This window comes from Babylonia areolata, chromosome 21 (assembly GCF_041734735.1).
Source record: "Babylonia areolata isolate BAREFJ2019XMU chromosome 21, ASM4173473v1, whole genome shotgun sequence".
Taxonomy (NCBI): domain Eukaryota; kingdom Metazoa; phylum Mollusca; class Gastropoda; order Neogastropoda; family Buccinidae; genus Babylonia; species Babylonia areolata.
In genome coordinates, this window is record NC_134896.1 from 29,712,784 (window position 1) to 29,736,110 (window position 23,327).

At 43.0% G+C, this 23,327-nt stretch overlaps 1 protein-coding gene across 1 annotated transcript in view; it reads right to left on the minus strand.

Annotated features, from left to right (window-relative positions):
* Window positions 1-4,707: 4,707 nt before the first annotated feature.
* LOC143295716 (uncharacterized) overlaps window positions 4,708-23,327 on the minus strand; it is a 38,114-nt gene continuing 19,494 nt past the window's right edge. The window contains exons 3-6 of the mRNA XM_076607339.1: window positions 22,523-22,666; window positions 11,711-12,033; window positions 10,200-10,469; window positions 4,708-6,484 (exon numbers count right to left, since the gene is read on the minus strand). Coding sequence (XP_076463454.1) covers window positions 4,709-6,484; window positions 10,200-10,469; window positions 11,711-12,033; window positions 22,523-22,666 — 2,513 coding nt within the window. The 3' untranslated portion in view covers window position 4,708. The remainder of the gene's footprint in view (window positions 6,485-10,199; window positions 10,470-11,710; window positions 12,034-22,522; window positions 22,667-23,327) is intronic.

The window sequence follows — 23,327 nt, forward strand, 5'->3', positions numbered from 1 at the left end:
CTGACACAAAGAAGGTGGTATGGCACTGACTGAGAAGCTTCATCAGCTGTTCCAGCTCATCTGGCAGCATTAGGCAGTTCCACAGGACTTCAAAGACCCTTCCATCATACACCTGTACAAGCGCAAAGGAAATCGTCAGGCCTGTGACAACCATCGTGGAATATCCCTGCTGTCCGTCACAGGCAAGACTCTGGCTAGAGTGCTACTCAACCATCTCATAGCGCACCTTGAGCAAGGTCTCCTACCAGAGAGCCAGTGTGGCTTCTGGAAAGAACGCGGGACTATCGACATCACGTCACATGGTGTTTGCTGCCAGGCAGCTCCAGGAGAAGTGTCAGGAACAGAACACCGACCTTTAGTCCACCTATGTCGATCTGACCAAGGCCTTCGATACTTAGCAGAGATGGCCTTTGGAGAATCATGGCGAAGTACGGATGTCCCAGAAAGTTCATCACCATCATATGGCAACTACACGGTGGGATGCTGGCCCGAGTCCAAGACAATGGAGAGACTTCAGAACCATTCCCGGTCTCCAACGAAGTCAAGCAAGGGTGTGTTCTTGTCCCCACCATGTTCAGTCTCATGTTTTCAGCCATGCTGACAGATGCCTTCAGAGACACTGACGTAGGCATTGGCATCAGGTACCGCACAGATGGCTCACTCTTCAACCTCAGGAGGCTTCAAGCAAAAATCAAGGTGAGGACAGACACCGTCAACAACTTCCTGTTTGCTGATGACTGTGCTCTCAACACTGCCTCCAAAGCTGACATGCAACACAGCGTCGACAAGTTCTCTGCTGCCTGTGACAACTTTGGCCCCACAATCAGCACAAAGAAGACTGAGGTGATGCACCAGCCAGCTCTACGAAAGCCTTATGTTTTACGTTGAACCAAACATCTTCATCAACAGGCAACGACTGAACGTGGTGGACAAGTTCACATACCTGGGCAGTACACTCTCTCGCACAGCTGTCATCGACAACGAGGTGAATGCCAGACTCACCAAAGCCAGCGCTGCCTTCGGCAGACTCCATAAGAACGTTTGGAACAGGAGAGGCATCACCCTGGAGACTAAGCTCAAAGTATACAAGGCCATAGTTCTCACCACACTGCTCTATGGATGTGAATCATGGACGGTCTACAAATGCCACACCAAAAAGCTGAACCACTTCCATACCACCAGCCTCAGAAAACTTCTCAGCATAAAGTGGCAAGAGAAGATCCCTGACACAGAGGTGCTCACTTGTGCAAACTTGCCCAGCATCTACACCATCTTGATGCAGGCCCAGCTGTGCTGGGCAGGCCATGTAGTTCACATGCCAGACCACCGGCTCCCCAAGAAACTGCTGTACAGTGAACTCCAACATGGCAAGCGCTCCCGTGGAGGCCAAAAGAAGTGCTCCAAAGACACTCTGAAAGCTTCTCTGAAAGCCTTCAACAGCCACGACACATGGGAGCTGAATGCAATGGACAGACCAAAGTGGCGTTCAGCTGTCACTAAGGCGCCAAATCCTGTGAGGCCAACAGAATCGCTGCAGCAGAGCAACGCAGACAGGCCAGGAAAAGCAGTGCCAGCAAGTCCCTGACAGCCGCCACCATCTCCTGTCCACACTGCGTCAGAACCTTCCGGGCGTGGATTGGCCTGACCAGTCATCTGCGCACCCACAGAGCCCAACCCACACACCCACCCACCCCCAGGATGACTAGATGGTCCTTGTTGATCCCGACGGACGAACCACCACTGCAAAGTAAAGAAAGAAAGAAAGAAAAAGAAGAACCTGCTAATGGTTTACTTTTTATTTTGGTTGGTTGGTTGGGTTTTTTGTGAAACAATGAGTGCCACCTTACATAAAAAAAAAAACCCCACCTTGATGCAAGGATGTAGCATGTCAAGTTATGAACATAATTTGTAAGCTTTTAAAATCACTAGCTTGAAGGCCTCAATGAGTGCCCATGAAATATGACTTAAAAGTTATCTGTCTTTCGCATTTTAGCTTTCCACAATCTGAGTCACCAATATAAGACAAAAAAGGCAAAGCCTTCGTGGCTCATGTGTCATTCCTTTTGAATTTGACATACACATGTAATACACAAACACTCATGCCCACACTCACTAAGAAAACAACTGACACAACACCCCCCACAAAGCAATGCCTTTTTATCTATTCCTAGCATGCCACAATGTGATCTGGAAAGATTACAGTACTGTTATGAAACAACTGTGGAATGATAAATCAGCCAGAATAGTGGTAAGAAACTCTAGAGAGAGTTGGACAGTACAAGGTCTTCACAAAAGAAGCCCCCTTCAGTCAAGTGTTGCAGCTCCAAACTCCTTACACTCTGATCCTTACACTCTGAGGGAGCCGGGCCACTGAGCCATTGTACACCTAGTTTGACTAAACTTTGAGCAGAGAAATTTAATTTTTATGAAGTTTACTTTCATTCCTCCTTGTCCAGATCCAGCTGAAACTCTTTTCTGCTGCTTCTGCCATTGCCTTGAGACCCCGTGTCCTCTCTGTACCAGAAATCTACAGTTGTTTCATGAGGCTATAGGCAGATGCGTTCACAAACCCTCTCGCGCTAATCTCTATGGCGAGGACTTTGGCTTGGAAGCCAGATTCTCTCATGCTGCTGGCTAGACTAGCATACATCTGTCTTGTAGATGTGGGCTTCCTCCATTCTGCTTTCGTATGGCACAGTGAGCTCAATCAGAATCGCTTGCTTTGTTGCCTTGGATTTGGAGTGGAGTACTATGTCAGGTCTCATGCCACTCTTGCTGATGATTTCTGGGCGTTTCTTCCCCTCTGGTAGGTCAACTGTGCATTTCCAATCTTCAGCACAATCAAGAAGCCCATGTTTCCATGCAGAATACATCCTTATTTTGTGTCTGCATTTAAAGCAGGTTAAAAAATTTTTTAAAAAGGAACTCAAGGTATTGTAATTTGTCCACACGTATTCTATGCAAAGAATGTTTTATAATTTTTCAGGTGATAACTTATGGTTGGTATGTCTGCCATATTTTTTTAATAATGAAAATGGCTCTTTCAATCTCATTCTGCTATGTACCTGGACATGTGACTGCATATAATCCGTAGTTTTCATACATACACAAGAAGGGGTAGCTTGCTCAGTCTCAATTTCTCAAGAAAGCATCGCTGCGTTTGGCCAAATCCATGTATGCCACACCACATCTGTTTGGCATAACCCAACTTGCTGGTCAGGCCTTGCATGCATGCATATATGTGTGTACCTGTTAGACTGGATTTTTTCTAGTAAGTTCTTCAGAATTTTGCCATGGGTTCTTTTTCAGTGCACCAAGTAAGTGCTGAACACAGGACCTCAGTTTATCACCTCATCCAAATGATCAGATGCTCAAGTCTGATTTTCCAGTCAAAATTGGGAGAAAGGATGAGACAAGGATTCAAACATAGACCCTCACGGACACTGTATTGGGAGATAAGCGTCTTAACCATTCTGCCACCTTCCTAGCTTGCTCATAACTACAGATGTCCTCATTTTCTGTTCCATCTCATTACTTTTCTATCTGTCTGAAGCTTCAGATAAAAAGGAGCAGAAGCCAAGATGTGAGGTAAAACTGTCTTAAAATTTATCAAACCTTGCCACACTTGATCTCTTTCTGTCCCGAGTCGGAACACTGACACCTGCTCCCACCTGTCAGCAGGTAGTAGGGATCTGTCCATCTGTGGTGTGGATGCTGTTTCATCCACTTCTCCTGTTGCACAGCCTTGATGATAGTCTTTACCTTAGAATAGCTGGTGAACCTATCCACCTGCATGGCTCCTGCAGGAGACAAGAGCAGAGGACAGGTCGTTTTGATCAGTGTAGCACAACTATGATGCACTGAATTAAGCACTGCTCTCCTTTCATTCCATGTTTAACATTCAACACAGACATCAAAGAGATGGACCTTGCCAGGAGCCAGATACAGGCAAAAGCAAAGCATAACTAATCCTAACAAAATGTTAATTTCAAATCTTAATATAAATTTCAAAAATTCATTTAAAAACATTTTAAGACTTAAGCTAAAGTGAATCATCTTCATATGGACAGGTTTTTATCAATGTTTTACCTTCTGCCTGGTTTTATTTATATAGTACTAGCAGTTACTCAGAAAAAAGAAATCAACTTTTACCACAGCACACACACACACACACACACACACAGAACTAGACTGGGTTATTATACAGACTTACTTCATATACATTTACGAGTCAAAAATGTATATTTCTATTTTATCACATGAACTGGTATGGTAACAAAAAACCCACTATGAGGAAGGACAATCAGAACCCCTCAGTGAAAATCCACAACAATAACACTGATAAATGGGTCAGCTTGTCCCATGCACTCTCCATGTGAACACTGAATGCCCAGTGAGTGAGTATGACTGAGATAATGTGACTTCTAATTTCATTTACATTAAATTCGAACCAACAAATGCTAAAAAACAAAACAAAAAAACCCACAAAATCTTAACTGCTTTCTAGGGAAGACCTACAGCTGTTACAGGAGTAATTTTTTTTGTAATTGAATTCTAGTTTCTCTACTTTATCATTATGTTATTCACATCAGCCGTTTGAAATAGTTCCAGTTTAACAAGTCTTCAAAGACCAAGTGACAAATTGAAGAGGTAAAAGCTGCAACCGAAGTGGAAAAAAAAAAAGAAAAAAGGAGAAAAGATGCACATATTATTGCTGCACTTCTGTGTGAACCTGATCTCCAGATGCCATCTGAATCTGACTCAAAAGTTCCTGCACCGATTCCAGTGTCAGACCTTGCTCTCCGACACCCTGCAGCTGAAACGATGTGCCGTCAGGGTTCTGGATGATGATGGCTCCGTCTTCTGTCTGATACAATGCCGCATTATGATGGAACGTGAATGAAGACGTTTCCACCGATTCGTCTAGTTCCATGTCGGCCGCATCTGTCCCAACCTGCAAAGGGTCTTCCTGGTTCATCACCACAGACTCATCTGCCAACATCACTGCCTGGTCTTCTGCCAGGCCGTCCTTCTCCTCCTTCATGGGAGTGTCTTCCAGCTGGGAGCCATTCAGTAATCCATTCACACTGGGCGTTGTGGCTGCCGGCATCACTCCTGCCGAAGCCAACACAGAGTCTGCAGAAGCTGAGGTCAGAGGAACAGTTTCCCCAGTGCTAGCAATGGTGTACAGTTCTCCATTTTCACACTTGATGAGGAGCGAAGTGGTGGTGGATGTCGGTTCCATTGCACTAGACACTGGTAGCTGCTGCTCAGGGTCGTCCTGGAGGGAGGGGACGGACGTGATGAAAGTGCCGTCATTCCCCAGGGTGATCTGGTCTTTGTCTAGTGACAGACTGTCTGACTTGTTGAACACACCATTCACTTTCACAACACTGGAAAAACCCACTTCTGTCATGTCCCCGTTGGGAAGGGAGGACTGAGCTGAGACTAGACCACTGGAATTGGCAGAAGACAGAGCAGACACTGAGCTCACCAGACTGTCGTCACTGTTGTCCATGAAGTCATCAGGTGCCATGGCAGTGAAGTCTGTGCCAATAGCACCAGGTGTCTGGGGGAGGAGAGAGAGGGAAGTTGTGTGCATGCTGGGTGGGAGCACGGACACAACCTGAGCTGCCTGAGACTGGGGGGGGATTTCACTTACACTGGGGCCTGTCACTGATGGGGATGCAGGTGCTGCCACAAGGATGTGAGAACTCTGTCCTGGGCTCGACTTAAGCACGGCAATGGAGGGGTGCTGAGAGAGCACAGCAGATCTGGAGTTGTTGAGAAGAGACACCCCCATCACGCCAGCACTGCTGCTCGGTTTGCTGGCGGGGGGGACCACTACTGGTTGTTGAACCCGCAGTAAACTTGTCTGAGCCACTGGCTGCTGAGACGGCATGGCCACAGTCCTCAGCACAGTGGGGGGTTGAGGTTGGGACGGCACACTGACTGTTCGCAGAATGGTTGTGGTGGAGGGCTGCTGCTGTGGAGGCAGTGTGATGGTGGGCACCACAGACTGGGGCTGTTGCACAGTCACATTTTGCAACAAGCTGCTCTGAGGCTGCTGCACGCGCACCGTCTGCAGCAGGCTGCTCTGGGGCTGTTGGACAGACACCGTACGAAACAGGGCTGGCTGCTTGTGTCCAGGCGCTGTCAGCCCTGAGTTGCTGACAATGGAGGTCAGCAGAGAACTGGCGGCGGTGGCAGAGGATGCCAGGCTGACGACAGTGGAGGGGGTGCTGGTGGAGGAGGAATGCAGGAGGGAGGTGGTTTTGCTGCGCTTGGCCGGGGACTGGGACACCAGTTCGTCAGGGCTCACCACCTGAATGGTGCGCTTCTCTGCTGCGACACCGGGTGGACCGTTGGGATCAGAGGTGAGGTACTTGTAGCGGAAAGAGGTGTACTCATTCACAGGCATGTCTCTGACATCGTAGGTGCCACAGGTCAGACCCAGGGACTTTGCGATAGCTTCATCCTCCAACTGGAACACAGGGAATCATCTTGAAACACCAGGACATTACATACTACATGTATTCATTTAAAAACAACAAACTTGCCTTTGAAGTACAGTAATCAAACTCAAAGTAACTAAACACAGATTAAATACTGAGACAGAATGATACTGATCATCATGATGCTAAAGAGACTCACAGACAGATGAACACACAGCAAACTATCATCACAATCATCAGTTGTATATTGGCCAACCAACAAAATATGTCGGTTTGAGGGTATTCACTGGCAGCATACAAGAATCAACACGTTTACACAACCTGGTAACACAGTCAGACATAAACAAAACATTAATTAACTCTTACAAAATTGGTAATACATGGTCATTATATACTGAACAAATATCTTCAACCACTCTATAATTAGATCATTTGTATATATATGTAAAATGGTTCCACTTTAAAACCAGAATCAAGGAAGATGACAAGTCACACTGATCATTTAACTCATTCTTGGCCACAAAAAACACAAGTTTTCTAAAGACTAAGAAAATCATTCTGTTTCCTTGCTGAAGATGCCACCATCATTAAACATGCAGGAATACATGAACAGCATTGACATAAATGACAGCATCTTTAAAAGAACAAAACCACTAAAACATGTAGAGAGAAAAGAAAAGCATTGCTAAAGTACTTTTTGAGAAAATATATCTCATGAATGTGCACAAATACAGTCATCATCTCTCTCAGAGTCAGAGAGGAATACGAAAAAAATGGTGTTTAACTTTTACTCTAGTGCACATGAGGGCATCTTAAATGAAACAGATTATTTGAATTCCGGTTTCCAGCTCCCAGATAAACATACACAATGGTATGTGAGAACCGGTGACCTGAGATGCTAACATACATAGCTTTAACAAAAGCCTGCGAGACAAAAAACAAGATCCCATGAAAATGCTGCTGCTCCCTGCAAATCCATCTCCCTTCACCCCCTTGCCCTTTCAATCAAAACTATTAACTGTCAGGATATGCGTTATGTTTGTGTGCATGTATATGCCCTTACTGTGTGTGCCCTTACTGTGTGTATGTGTATGCATGCATGTGTATTGTAAGCATGCCCATGGAAAAGTGCACTGTTGTTATGTATTGCTACTCATAGCCCAACTGACCACTCAGGACCATATAAAGGCTGAAAGCATTCTTGCAGCGACCCCTGAAATAAAAGAAACCTGGAAAAGGAAATAAGGCATAAGTACAGTCATATTCATACGAATAAGCCTTGAGCATGCCTCTGATATCAAGTTGACCATTCCATCATTTTTTCACCAACTGATGTGTATAAAAGGGATGTGAGAGATAATGTGTATGGTGGTGAGAAACCCCCCCCAAAAAAACACGAGATGATGAGCAGGGTTCCCAATGGATATACACCTGTGTTCTCTGACCAATCTGAATCCAAAATAAAGCACGAAGGATGAGATAGCCATCACTTGCTTTGTTCGTGGGTGAGCACTGTACCTCCTTTTCAGGGGCTTGGGGAATCCCTTTGTGTGTGTGTGTGTGTGTGTGTGTGTGTGTGTGTGTGTGTGTGTGTGTGTGTGTGTGTTCCTTTCATTGGGATTGAGTCTATCTCCAAACCAAACCAGTTCTTTCAACTTTGATTTGCTTCTTTTTCAAACTATTTCCTTTAATTCATTTCCAAATGAATTGATTTCCTTTCAACTGAATTTCATCTCCAATCAAACTATTTCCTTTCAATTTTATTTTGCAATGCAAACTACCATAATTCTCGACAAAAAGCTAGAATTTTTCCTCTTAAGCCTTGACTTGTGTGCTTTGTACACAAGCACATCTTACTGGTGAATAAATGTAGCAACAGCACAAGCGGGGATTTTCTGGGACGTCACAGAATAGACCAAGTTTAAAGTATTTTGCAAACTAAAAAGCCATGCCTGTGTTAACCACTAGGCTGCCTATATGACAAGATAACTTGTCATGGAAAGCATGTATGCTTCGCTGCCACAATGACGAGATAACTCGTCATCGAAATATTCTGACTGTTCTCTACTTTGCAAATCTTTCTAGATTCTATTCATAGCTAGAAACACCATCTGCGTCATAAGGCAGTCCTTTATTTGAATGTTTTGGTTGGGTTACTGGCCACAGTCTTTGCCTGGCTCCTCTCCTCGCTTGCTCAACAAAATGTCGGACTGACTCTGTGCTCAAAACATGAGATCGTGGCGAACTAAATCAACCAAGATTACTTTCTTTAGCTGATGCTCAGAAAGAATTGAAGCATAAATTCGAAGGAGAAGACAGTGGTTAACATTTATAGGATGATTTGATAGAAAATAAAGGGAGCAATCAAGAGAGTGGCCAAGATACGACTATCAGTGAGTGATGCCAGCTGTTCAGCTCTAGCAGACGACAGAAGTCACTGAATTTTTAGCAGGAAACAGTGTGAGCTATTTTCTTAGCACTCTGCCAATGCAGTCTGATGAGAACTGGATGAAGTGACCGTGTGAGAGGGGTGAAGAGGAGGGGGCGTGGCCTCACATCCATATTATCACTTGCAGAAGTCACAATGCATTATGTATCGAATTCTTTTTCATTTTTTTTTTTATATTGTGGTTGTTCTAGTATGATTTTGTATGTGCAGATATCCATTTGTCCAGAAAATATGATATTTTAGTGCAAATTACCTGGCTAATATTTGTAATGAACAAGTTGAAAATGTGACAAAAAACAAAACACTGATTTCAAAACAACAGCATGTCACTAAAAATATATAAAATGGGAAAACATCATGTGTTTTGTATTCTTTATTCATTTCCCTTTCAGAAAATATATACTTTTATGGGTCTTTTCCAATAACAAAGAACACAGAATTTTTTGAAAATTTATACCCGTTTTTTTGTGAAAAAACCCTGGCAAATATATTTCACTTAAATCTTATTTTTCTGGCAGCGAAAGGGTTAAACCTGAACCCCCCAAAATTTGATTTTAAGAAGAAAAAAATCCACAAAAAAGCTGCATGCAATGTTTATGCTGCAATAAATTGAACCCACTGAATTCTTTATTTTGTGTCAGATTTGAAGAGATCAAGTAAAATCTCCTCTCCTCTGGGATTCAGTCACTATTTTGTGGGAACTGCTGTCTGTGTCTGCTCAGTGCTGCACACACCCTTGTGTCATCCACATTCTTCTTTCTTCGGAAGGTTGTCTGTGATTTCTTTTTCACATTTGGAAAGTTTGCCTCACTGAACCACTGATTCATTTATCCCAGGTTTCTGAGCAGCTGCATGATTTCCCCTCTGTAAAGTGTAATTGACTGCTTTCAACTTGAAGTTGGCATACACTGGCACAGCAACTTGTCTTACCCACAGTGATAAAGCAAACTATGAAATGTTGACCTGAGAACAGCTCATATTTACTGAGATTGGCAATGTGAAATATTTTTTCATTTTTGGCGCTGAATCTTGTGCAGAGATAAATCAAAGCATTTTTGGCATAGACTGTTGACAATGGGAAAGGATGACTGCAACAGACTAATTTTTTTCGTTCCACAGTACCTGCTGACTATGGAAAATTTACTTTAACAGACTGGTTTTTGTTTTGGAAGTTAATTGTAAGGCAAAAACTGTCACAACAGACTCTACAGGTGATTAGGTGGCAGAGACAGGAAAACACCCATCCTTTTTTTTTTCCCCACCTGTGGTCAATGATGAACGAACAGCGAGTTTACCTTCAAGGTGGGACAAGCTTTCTCCTGACTGTCGTCGGTGTCTATGCCGTTCTGCTGCCCTGTGTCCTGCTTGGGTTGCAGCCCCTCCTGACACACCTGCCTGACCCGCTTGTGCAGGGCCAGATACTCGTGGAAAATATGGTCAACGCGGGGGTGGGTGCCGTTGCAGGTCTCTAACTTCATCAGCATGAACTCCCACAGGTTGACGAAGCGCACCAGGCGTGGCAGCACAACCTCCATCAGGTCGTCGTCGTCCACTGTCTTCACCACCTGCACCACCACACCGCAACCACAAACATACCACACTGTACAGCAGCTGATTTTATCTTCAGGTGCCACCAACACACAACCCCAAATATAACTTTCTTTTTATTGCCAAAAAACACACACACACCACACTGTACACTGTCTTTATCTTCAGGTGCCACCAACACAAGACACCAATTAAACTTTTCTTTTGCTGCCAATAAAACCACAGACCACGAGCCACCAGCTATATTCCTCTTTCATTGTCTTCAACTGCCAGCACAACCACGCGCCATCTTTACACTGCTGTCTTCCCAAACTGCACCACACAACAACACACCATCTTTACACTGCTTCACCGACTGCAACACACAACCACATGTTCATGGCTGTCTTCACAAACTGCACCACACAACAACACACCATCTTCACACTGCTTCACCGACTGCAACACACAACCACACGTTCATGGCTGTCTTCACAAACTACACCATACAACAACAACACCATCTTCACACTGCTGTCACCAACTGCACCACACAATAAAACACCACCTGTACACAGCTGTCTTCACAAACTGCAACACACAACAACTGACATCACCTGTACACTGCATCACACAATCATGACACACCACCTGTACAAAGCACCACAGACCACCTGTACACTGCACCACACACCACCTGTACATTGCACCACGCACCACCTGTACACTGCACAACACCTGTACACAGCACCACACACCACCAGTACACTGCTGTCTTTACAAACAGCACCACATAACATCTTTACACTGCTGTCACTAACTGCACCACACAACAACCACACACCACATGTACACTGCACCCACACAACCATGCACTACCCGTAGACAGCTGTCTTCACAAACTGCACCACACAACAACCACACACCATCTAACACTGCTGTCACCAACTTCTCAACACAACTACACACAATTTTTACACTGCTGTCACCAACCTCACCACACACCAACTGTACACTGCAGCACACATCACCTGTACACTGCACCACACAACCACACACCACCTGCACAATGCTGTCTTTAACTGCAAAACACAACAAACACACACCAACTGTACACTGCACCACACAACAACCATACACCACGGCACACTGCTATCTCTGAACAGCGAGCCTCCACAAACTATCCAAACAAGAAAAAAAGAAAAGAAAAGAAAATCCGTCCAGATCATTTAAAAAAAAAAAAAAAAAAAAAAAAAAAAAAACCCTTTCAAAACGTCACCTCTTTTAACTTCTGCTTTTTCCTGGTCGGCACATTGTGGTGGCGGTACATCCATCGGCCCCGACCTCGATAACCTCCCCTTCCCCGCCGAGGTGTTCTGGTGGTGGTGATGGGAGATATGGCACCGCTGCTGCTTGGAATGGAGTCCTGGGTGTTGCTGTCCTCCGACAGGTTCCCAGTGTTGCTGCCCATGCTGGTGACTACTGACACGCTCAGTCCACCCACTGAGTTGGGGAGTGTGGTGATGGTGGTGGAGCCGTTGTTCATCAGCGCCGGTGAAGTGTCACTGTCTGCTGCGTTTGTCAGGCCATTGCTTGGTACCTCTGCTCACAAACAAACAAATATGGCAAGTGAAGAAGCTGATAAGACTGTTATTGCTAAAGCACATGGTGAAGGCTTTACTTGGAAGGAATTACCATTATCATGATTATGTATGTACCAGAATTCACTTCACCTAGAATTATGATGCACAGCTTTCCAACTCTGAATGGTCAACCAACCTTAAAAAAACATATACCAGAATGTATGGATATGACAGACAGAACATGTTATACAAATCACAGGCACTGTTGAAATACTCTCATCAAGATCAGTAATGATAAACTCATCTTTTCTGTCCCTCATACCCTGTCTACCACTTTGGGAAAGGAAGTCAAATCAAGTTCCTTGAAAATATCAGTTCACCAAAATGAAGAAGACATAAAACCTCCTATTCTACCCCTGTTATTGTCTAGGTTGAAAATCTGACTACAAAAGACTAAATACCAAAAAGAGAAAAACAAGCACTGCTCAGGTCCTAAGCACAGGCACCATTTGTAAACATGGCTTAACCTATAAACCTGGCTGGTTGACCTTTCTCCAAACTACCACTCCAGCAGTTTCTACCTACAAGGTCTGGCCTATCTCAAACAAGCAGTCAGTTTACACCCTTCAAGCCCAATGGTGACCAACTGAGGCATTGTGTTGTGTCCCAACAGCTGTTGCAAAGCTGACTTCCCACAGGTCATTGTGTCAAAGAGGGTGGGGGTGGGGGTCGGGTGTTGATCTTTATCAAGTCAGTTTTTCAAAATTCATGTAGCTGGTACCCTCACCTTGTCCTTTTTCCCTTGTCAAAACTCATGAAACGTGCATGCACACATAATTATTTCCAATGCATCCTTGCACAAACAAACCAGTGCACAACACAACAGTCAAAGGGAGTATTTGATTCAACAAATAACTGATTTATACCATAATAGAAACACCAGAAGAAAAAAATAACACAAATGAATTGAACCCTTTAAACAAAGTATGCACAGCTGTAAGACCATTCACAGTGGTACATGGATGTCATACAAGAAGGTAAGGCCACAAGGCCGATCCAGCCAGGATTTCCTTATCTTCCTGCATGACCTACTTCACCAGACACTGCCCAGTATGCAAGTGATGTCTGGATGGAGTGCCTTTTCATTCCACTGGAGTCAAGGCTAACCAATATCAAGGTAAGGGGTGAGAAGGCTTGGGTGGAGGGGGGAGAGGGAGGGGTAAGAAAAGAGAAGGGATGAAGTGGAACAGAAGGGATGGAGGGGGTAGTGAAGAGAAATAGGGAGAGAAAGAGGGGGAGGTAAAAAGATGGGAGGAAGAGAGAGGAGAGAGAGATGAGAGAAACATGGGTGGGGGATGAATGAAGAGAGAGGATTGGGGTGGGAAGAGAGAGAGGGAGAGAGTGGTGGTGTGGGGGTGGGGGGGGGAGTGGACTAAGCAGGACAAAGTCAACCTGTCAGATCCTTTTCCTGTGCCAAATCTGATGATGAGCAACAGTCACCCATAGTGGATTTGTATTGCAATAGTTGCAGACAAAGTGAATCCTGTAACCATTCTTCACAGGGTAGGTGTGATAAATTCTAATGCTTTCTCTAAGACTCAAATGGGTTTTCAGTTTCTGCACCTCAAGCTGAACACTTTGCAAAGCAAAATTTACCCCTCATCCTTGCACCCCCCAAACCCTTCCTTTGATCAAACCCAGTTTTGATGACTTACACAGCTGTCAGCTAAAGCAGTAATGAGAAATTAATAGAAATCAAACACACTAATGCCACAAACAAAGGGGAAATGAAAATGCAATGTGAATCAATAAAGTATAGAAAACACCTCAGGGGCTGAAGAGGAAGCAAATCTATTTGCAGACACGCCCTTACTCTTTTCACGCACACACACACACACACACACACACGCATCACAGCCCTCTGCACATACCCACACAAACCCATACATGCACAACCAGACTCTCACTCGCTCTATTTTTCTCACAAGCTCTCCCTGCCTCTCTCTTTTACAGTACACGCACACTCACAGAGCAGCCACTGCAAACAACCCAGTCCTTCACCCTGAGAATTAGCAAACCACATGCTATCTCATCTGCTGTAAATTGTTGCCAAGCAGAGAGAAACTACAACTGTGTGCACGTCTCAAAGGTCAAACCTCTCAATATGCTTAAAGTCATACACACACACACACGTGTGCGCGCACGCACACTCACACACACATAAACATTCATGCATGCATGCAAACATCTCAACTCACTCACGCACGCAATGCTTGTACACATGCACATGCTACACTGAAAGTAGAGAAAGTAGTCACAAACATTCTCCTTGTTGAAGTCCCAAGGGGAAAAGACTTGAGAAAAATCGATTCAGAGATGCTGAGCTGATCAATTTTGCTTTGCAAGTGAGCCTAGTTCATCATTTTAATTATATATAATACCTCCAACTTGTATGCATCTTCATTACAAAATTGATGTGCTGAGCCTCTCCAAAGGTTAACTTAAATGTAATCAATGTAATGCACAGCAGTGAAATGGAGGTTGGGGAGGGGGGAGGGGTGGGGGGTGGGGGGGAGGGGGGTGAAGGGCATGTGGGGGGGGGGGGGGGGGGAGGGGAGAGGAGATGGAGGGAAACAATCCAAAGTGACACTTTTTAAAAGAAAATGCTGACCAGTGACCCTACGGTGATCATAACACTCTTCACCCATTCACACACACAGTATACATGTATGCAAGCATGCATACCAGCTATTAAGTATTATACATCAATGCTGACTTAATCATATAACTGCAAAATAAGACAAGCTTTACACAGTCTTAGCGTAATTCGGTCAGCCATAATGAAATGAGGAAGAGATTATGTGACAGATCGTGCAGGAAGCACCTTTGATTATGTGCAAATGGAGCAGCTGTGGGTAGTAAATCACATAACACACAAAAAATAAACAAAACTCAAAACAAAAGCAGGAGAAGGCACATGATATCTTCCTCCTTTCATTGTGGTTGATAGAATGACAGACTTCAGTTATCCCAGATAAAGCTAGTCTTTAATATCACCATTCTGTCTCCCATAATTCCATGAGAAATGACAGACTGCGCGACTTTACAGAACTGCCCCCTTTACTTTCCATCAGATGCAACAGGCAGCCCATCCAGTATTCTTCTCCAAAGATTTAACTAGCCTCAAGACGAACCAACATTTGGAAGGTTTTGCCACCTTCTGTAGGTTTGCTGCAGAAAAGTAGCCCTTGAGATATTAAAAATAGAATTATGTCTCTCCAAGCGCAAAACACATGAAAAACAGAAAATGATATCCTGCACTGCCTGTTTGATCAACCTTCACCAGCTATCACCTCTATCTCAGTTTCTTCAGCCAATGCACACCAAGGATAAAATTAATACGAAAAAGGTACTGTCAAAGGAAATGATTATATCAGCACTGAAAGAAAACTGGGGGTGAAAAAAAAAAAAAAATGAGGGGTGGGATGTGGAGGACGGGAGGTGGGGAGAGGGGGGACAGGGGGGTGGGGGGGCTTGGTGGGTAGGAAAAAGAGAAAGACAGACAGAAAAAAAAAGAAGACAAGAAGAAGAAGAAGAAAGTATCATGACCCAGCTTGAAAGGATTTTAACTCAGGAGATAAGTGTTTATTTGCAATCAAAGAAAGTAATCTCTGGTTGCTGAGCCTTCAAACCACATACAAAAAAGAGAGCAAAACTCAAGAGAGAAGAAAGGCACAATGCACACCGCAACAGTACACGTGTGAATAAAAACACTAAAAGAATCCCATGAATACCTAGTGGAGAGGACAGAGTATGTGTGTGGCAGAGTCCAGAACCATACTTTTATCTATTTATTTATTTTTGATTATTAACTGAATGACAACATGTAAGCAGTGTACTGCAGAAGGAAACCAAGAAGATAGATTTTAAAAAACAGTAACTTACAGTGTTCCCAAAAACGTACATATGTGCGTAAATGATGCACAGATTTACAACTTTGACGCACAAAATTTTTACCCTGTGCGTCAATGTGACGCACACTTTTTCCTGAAACTAACAAGCATCTTACGGCTTCCAGGAAAACCGCGAAGCACGCATCGTGGGCCTAAGCTTAGGCTAGTGCATAGCAGACGAAACTGAGCTGGCCAAAAACGTGTTAGAGTAACTTCCCTTGCCGATGCAGGCAAACACTGTTGTGTGTTCATTAGTAGTGAGTATGGTTATGTGCTCATTATAAGTAGTTGACTGTGTTTTCATTGTATTCAAGCATTTCGAATGTCCTTGTTTGGAGAAGGTGTGGGTTTCTTTTCATTTTCATTGTACAATTGTCTTCATTGATTTTTTGTATGTTTTCCTGTTGACCCTCAGAAATGTGACAATGACCCTAAAAAATTCCAGTCAAAGGATCACAGTGACCCTCAAAAAATCAGGCCCATTGGGAACACTGACTTAAGAATGACAGGCGCTCTTCCATACACCAAACAAAGAGCATAGTTTTAAGCGGATTTGCACACCATGTGCAAAGAATCCTTCAAAACATGGTGTGTTCATGTTCCCATGCATGCAGTCTTAGCAGATAACAAAAGCACCGCCACACCAAGTAATGTGGGTCATGGTAAAAGTGATGGGTCAATGACTAAATGTCAACTGGTCAATACCACATTTGGCCTTACCAGTTGTTTCTGTCTCACAACTCTCTCTCTTTGAAACTGATCCTACTGTTGAAAATTTATAAACAAGAACAAACACTCTCCGTAACTTTGACTTTTCCAATCAGCAACATGGCTTAACACTGTCACAACAAACACCCTTTCAGTTTTGTTTCTCAAAACAAAAAAAAGGAATGAACAGTTCACCACTTCAAATTTTAATTCACAGTAAGTCAGTGTAATTCTTTAATTAACCAATGGATCCACTTGAAGCCGAGAAGACAATGAAATGTGTCAGTGTACCAAATCTGAGCTTGATTGGTAACAGAAGTGGTGAATTTGCATGGAATTCCAGCATGGGCACCAGTGTGGACCAAAAAGACTGACCCGAAGACCCAATCCTACACAGCCCCTGCACGACATGTATAAAACTAAATAGAAAAGCTGTTCTTATCTATCTTTTACGAGGAAAGAAATGGCTTCAAGTGATATGAACATCATGCTTGGTACAATGTAGATCTTAGTTACCATTAAATCATTCAGCAAATCACTACAGAAAAATACACATTTTAAATCTAATGACATGAGTTTCATTTAAACACAATTACTTAGGGAGAAACCCAACAACCACGTCTTAATCTGACCAGGTTATAAAGAACGGAGCATAGTGTTTCAATATCCATGGAGCAAACCATTTTCTTACTCCATTTCTATTGTCTGAAACATTCTTATAACACATTTTTGTGCACATATGTATTCCAGATTGTGTGTAACTAATGTGTGTGCATGTGCGAGTGTGCGTGTATGTGTGTAAACTGTAATACAGTCAAAGCACCTACATCCAGTAATTATTTCTCAGTAGAACTAGAAGTAGCCCTAGTTTTCAGAAGACAGGCATACTTTTCAGTGGCACTGAAGCAAATGCAGTGATCAATCTTTTTGTCCTTTTTTTCTGTTCACTCGCTTGTTTATTGTGTGAGTGGGTGGGTGTGAGGTATTGGGTAAGTGAGACAAGAGAGAGGGAGGAACGGGGAGGAAGAGAAAGAGGGAGAGAGAAAGAGAATATAACTGGTGTGTGTGTGTGTGTGTGCGCGCGCGCACGCATACCTGCGCGTGTTCATGTATGCATACGTGTGTGTGTGTGTGTGTGTGCTCCTTGCGAAATGACAGTGTGACCTTTAGACAGTGCACATAAAATCTAGTCTTACAAAAATTAAGTGATTGTTAGAAGGAGTGAATGAGAGAGAGAGAGAGAGAGAGAGAGAGAGAGAGAGAGAGACAGACAGACAGACAGACAGACAGATACACAGAGAGAGAGAGAGAGATATGTCAGGAAGAAAATTCTTTTACAAGAAACAAAATGGAAAGGAACAAAAAGTAGGAAATGACAACAACAACAAAGAGAGAGAGAGAGAGAGAGAGAGAGAGAGAGAGAGAGAGAGAGAGAGAGAGAGAGAGAGAGAGAGAGAGAGGGTGGGTCAGAAAGAAAAAAATACAAGAAATAAAATGGAAAAGAACAAAAAGCAGGAAATGAAAAAGAAAAAAAAAAGGAAAAAAAGAAGAGAGAGAGAGAGAGAGAGAGAGAGAGAGAGAGAGAGAGAGAGAGAGAGAGAGAGAGAACCATCATGATCAGAAGAAAAAAATATTAACACATCCTTACATTTGTTTGCACGTGCATGAAAATCCCAATTTTACACTTCAGTTCATGTGTCCACCATTTCAGTAGGACATTTTTGCAGCTGTATCGCGCCCCCCGCCCCCCCCCTTTTTTTGTCCTTTTTTTTTTTTGTTTTTGCTTTTGGCTATCCCATTTTTATCTGCTCAGCAGCATCATTTATACTGAATCACCAGTACACAGCCAGGACCCACATTCTGTTCCAGTCTCTTCAGCAGAAACCCACAGGGAACTATCAATGACAGGCAACCACGAGACTACTCACTGCAGGAGTCCTGCACATCTGCCAAGTCACCTTGGTGGTGTTCAGCAGAATTATCAGTCACACACATGAACACAGTCATATACATGTATTATAAGAATAGATTTTAGTAATTGTTTACAACAAATTTTGCCAGGGACAACTCGTTGCCGTGGGTTCTTTCACGTGTGCTACGTGCATGCTGCTAACAGGACCTTGGTTTATCATCTAATCCAAATAACTGGCATTCACTGATTCAGACTGCCACTTGAGGTCTAGCAGGGGAGAGAAAATTCTGGCAAGTGTGGGATTCAATCCTGTACCCTCAAAGTCTCTCGCTTCCTGGAAAGATGCATTACCACTTGGCCACCACTCTACACAAGCAGGACAAAACCTAAACATGGAACCAGACTGTGACAGAGTACCTCCCCTTGAGCAGAGAACATCCAGTGACAATCCCAATAAATATATATATGCCAACAATGGTTATTTGACACAAACTCACCAAAGGCATGGAAGAACAAGGAAACACAAAACTGAGCTCACCATGAGCTCACTGGGTATGAGAGGCCTAAGAATATATATATCTGTGCGTGAGTGCGTGCGTCTGTGTGTGTGTGTGTGTGTGAGAGAGAGAGAGAGAGAGAGAGAGAGAGAGAAAGAGAGAGAGAGAGAGAGAGAGAGAGAGAGAGAGTGTGTTACTCAATTTACAAACATAAGAAGTATCCTGGATTAAAAGTGGATGGGACCTGGGAAGTCAGCTCACCCTATTTCCCAAACACAGAGAATTAGTTTATGGCTGGAAAAGGATGGAAAACGGCATCTTTGTAAAGAGGCTGCTCTTCACCCTCAGGAAATCAATACAAAAGCAGAAAAATCCACTGTGGAATGAAGTGGCAGATTAGAAGAGAGGACAGGGCATGTGCAGTGCACTCACACACACACACAGACACAAAGACTGCGCACACTCGCGCACACACACATGTATAACACAGAAACACAGACACAGCCATTGATTTTCACAAATGATGATTTCTAATTAATGATAACAATAAATTGAATAACCATCATTATGATAGAAATAATAATAATAATACAAATAATAATAATAATAATTTATTTTCAGTCTAATATCACCTTAGATGAACAGACTATAGATGAATAAATGAACGAAACACAAAAAAACTGACCGTGTGCACAGTTACACAAAGACAGACGTCAACCGTAAATTCATCAAATCTCTGAGAAACCCAAGACATAAACAGATGAGAAAACCCGATAATTTCCATTCATATGCCAACTCCCTAAATCAAACCAAAATACATTGTGTGACGCCCATTCCAACAAAAAAAGTTTCACAGTCTGCAATTCATTTTATTTATATATATACATATACTGAACATTCGTGTACTGTCCTCAATACTGAATGTAACTTAAATAAGGCAACTTTTATTCTTATAACACAAAAATATTCATGGAATGATGACAGTCAAACTCTATATCAAAGATTGGAAAAGAGATATACAGATAACACTTCACTAGTTGACATAAAAACATGAATTTGAAGAAATACTGGATATGATCTATCCACCCATCCATCTTACGACTTCCCTTTGATAATCCCTATGCTGACATGTTTTTATTTATAACTAGCATCAGCGCAACACTGATGAGGCTATACACTCCTGTGGAAGCTGATAGTGATACTATATCGTGCAGACTATCTATCACCTGTCTACAAGTACAAAGCATCAAAGTAAGTGACTTTCCAGCTTCATTCTGCTTTTACCCCATGCTCAAAATCTGAACAGGGTGCAGGAAACCAGGACATGGGTGAATGTTCATGATCTTTACAGATACACACAGCACACAGAGAGAAAGAGAGAGGGAGGTGGGGGCAGAAGACTTGCAAGAGGAAAGGAGGGAGACAGAAAGAAATGAGTGAACAAAACAGCTTGCCAGCCAGGCAGCAAGTGAGCCAACAAGAGAGAGGGGTGGGAGGGTGGGGGTGGGGCTGTGAAGAGGAAGGAGGAAAAGGATGAAGGGTATGTGTGTGTGACAAGACAGGCAGAGAGGGAGGGGGTGATACCAATAGCAGATGCTGCAAGTCCATCTTTTAACAGAGTTCTATGCTCTGTATCCATGACACAGTCAAGGATTGCAGCTGGCAGGGATGGTGTGGACAGCAAGAGCAAGCACAGCACCAGCTGCCACAGTCCACCCATGTAATCAAATGCACAACTGTACAGGGGAGGAGACAACACAGGTTTCATATTACCCCCTCAGCACACACCACATTCAGTCTTCCTCTATTCTACCAGTCAGCCAGCTGATACAGAATACTGAACTATGGAGGGAATCTAAGCACTATTCCAATCACTTAACCAAGTTCTGAAACATAACTGAACAAGCATTTGAATCCTGTTCCCCTCTTTCTGTTCACACTTTAAAACTTGAAATTAACTGTACAATTCTTTAACAATTTATTTTTAACAATAAATAAATAAACAAACAAACAAACAAATAAAAGGTAATTCATGACTGGAATTCTCACTGAATATCAATTCCCTTTTCTTTTAATCCAATTCATATCATTAATTCATGAGGAGAGAAGTCAAAACTTTTTTTTTTTTTTTTAAAGAAGTAAACTTCAAGGAAGGGGGAGGGGGGGGGGGAGACATTTCATTTTATGCCATAACATAATGTCAATAACATACACATTTTAAAAATTAAGAACATACTGATCAGAAGTAACATAACCATGATAATTGCAAATCAATAATGCTTAAGCAGCAGCAACTTCTCAAAATTCAGACTTCACAAACAGCAGGAAAAAGACAGATGTAAGAGAAAGAAAGATAATATTAGAAAACTTATTAAGAGAGAGAGAGAGAAAAAAAAAAAAGAGAGAAGAGAACATAAGCTTTCAATCCACTGCATCAATCAACCAGTGTCCCACTCTCCCCATCCCCTTTCCTCTGCAACGAATGGGACCAGAAGCCAAGGACACCCGCTGTATTGATCAACCAATGTCAGCGACTCAATAGATTGCACATGTGCAGAGCCGACAACACACTCCTGTGTACTATGTATGCTCTAGTTTCCTACTCCCAGTAGAACCTCCATCACATTTTATCTGCAGGAAGTCAGCAGTGTTCACTAAAACTGAATCTAGTTCCATTCCCTGAGGACTGAACTGCGTTTCCTGCCTCCCCTCCCACTTTAATATCCATTTTTAGTAAGCAAAACTAACATGGAATTCTAAACCCAGTTCTTCTTCAAGGCAATGGATGAATGATATGGCAAAAATACATAGTGTTAAAGTGCAAACAAAAGGAACATTAATTTGACTTGAGCATTTCCTGGGATAATACCATAAATCATACACTGGTTATGTATAGAGAAAAGGAGACAGGTGGCAGAAACAACGATCCAATCCTTGTGACACATAAAAGATCAATACATTTTCGAGCTGCTTATAGCCTGGGACCACAGAAAGTGTATGACAAACTAAACCATGCAAAATCAAAACCACAAGGCCAGAACATACAGTGACAGTGATACACAAACAGTCCTTTCTAACTCCGATCTTTCATAATGCTGAAACTAGTTACAGCTCTGCAGACTGGGATGGCCTATCTTACAGTCCATTTACGCAAGACAAAACCTTTTACATCTGAAAACTTCCACAGTGCCCAGAATACAGCTTTTAAACTATCAATTATAATACTCCCAAAATTAGAAAGAAACAGATAAGGTGGGGGAAGGGGGTAAGTGGGTGACCAGGGGTTGGGAGGAGGGGGGGGGGGAAGGAGATGAAGAGGGTGAAGGGCATGGGAGCAAAGAAAAAAAACAACACAAGGTCATGTTTTGCACAGCTATACAATAGAACAGACCACAATGTAATGATGATAACAGTACAGTGGAAAAGGAGAACACTCACCACCATCTTCTGCAGCATCAGCAGGCAAGGAGCCATGGGATGGATTGAGGCGGTAATGCCGTGCAAGCCCAGCCTGCCCTATGTAGCTCTTCTCACATGTCTGGCACTTGTGGTTCTTGGGACGCGAAGAACTCATGGCCAAACCTGCACAGGGCACCAACACCTCAGACACTAGGTAGGAGGCAAACATGCAGACATACACTGATACAGTGAACAAAGCATGTAGGCAGCTTCCCCCCCACCCCCCAAGCATTCAGACAGTTTGTTTTTGTTGTTGTTGGTTTTTTTTTGCTACAGATAAGCAAACGCATTGGAGCCTGAAGTTAATGATCCATGTGATGTCATGTATAACTTATAAGTGTGTGCACACACATGTGCATAACATTAAGCATCTCTCTGTCTCTGCCCATGTTCCCTTTTTGTTTTTCATTCTCACACAACTTACAAATTCAGTGAAAACAAGGCATAAACATACAGAGGAAAAAAAAAGCTTCAACACTGAAGAGAGAGGGTGAGGGGGATACCCACTCAAAGTCAAAGGCAGGCAAAGAGAGAAAAACAGAAAGGGGATGTGCGATGGAAGCAGGAACAGTGACAAAGACTAGTATGTCAATGAGAGGGAGAGGCCTTTGTTTCACCTTTTTCTCTCTATGATCTATCATAATTAATATTTCTAATGCTTAAAGTTAAAGTTACACCAACCGGAGAAAGTTAATGAAAACCGTGGGTTGCAAAATAAGACTCACTTTTGATAAAAGGTTTCCAAAAGTTTCAGACCATAGGTCTGTCTTCAGGGACTGCATTA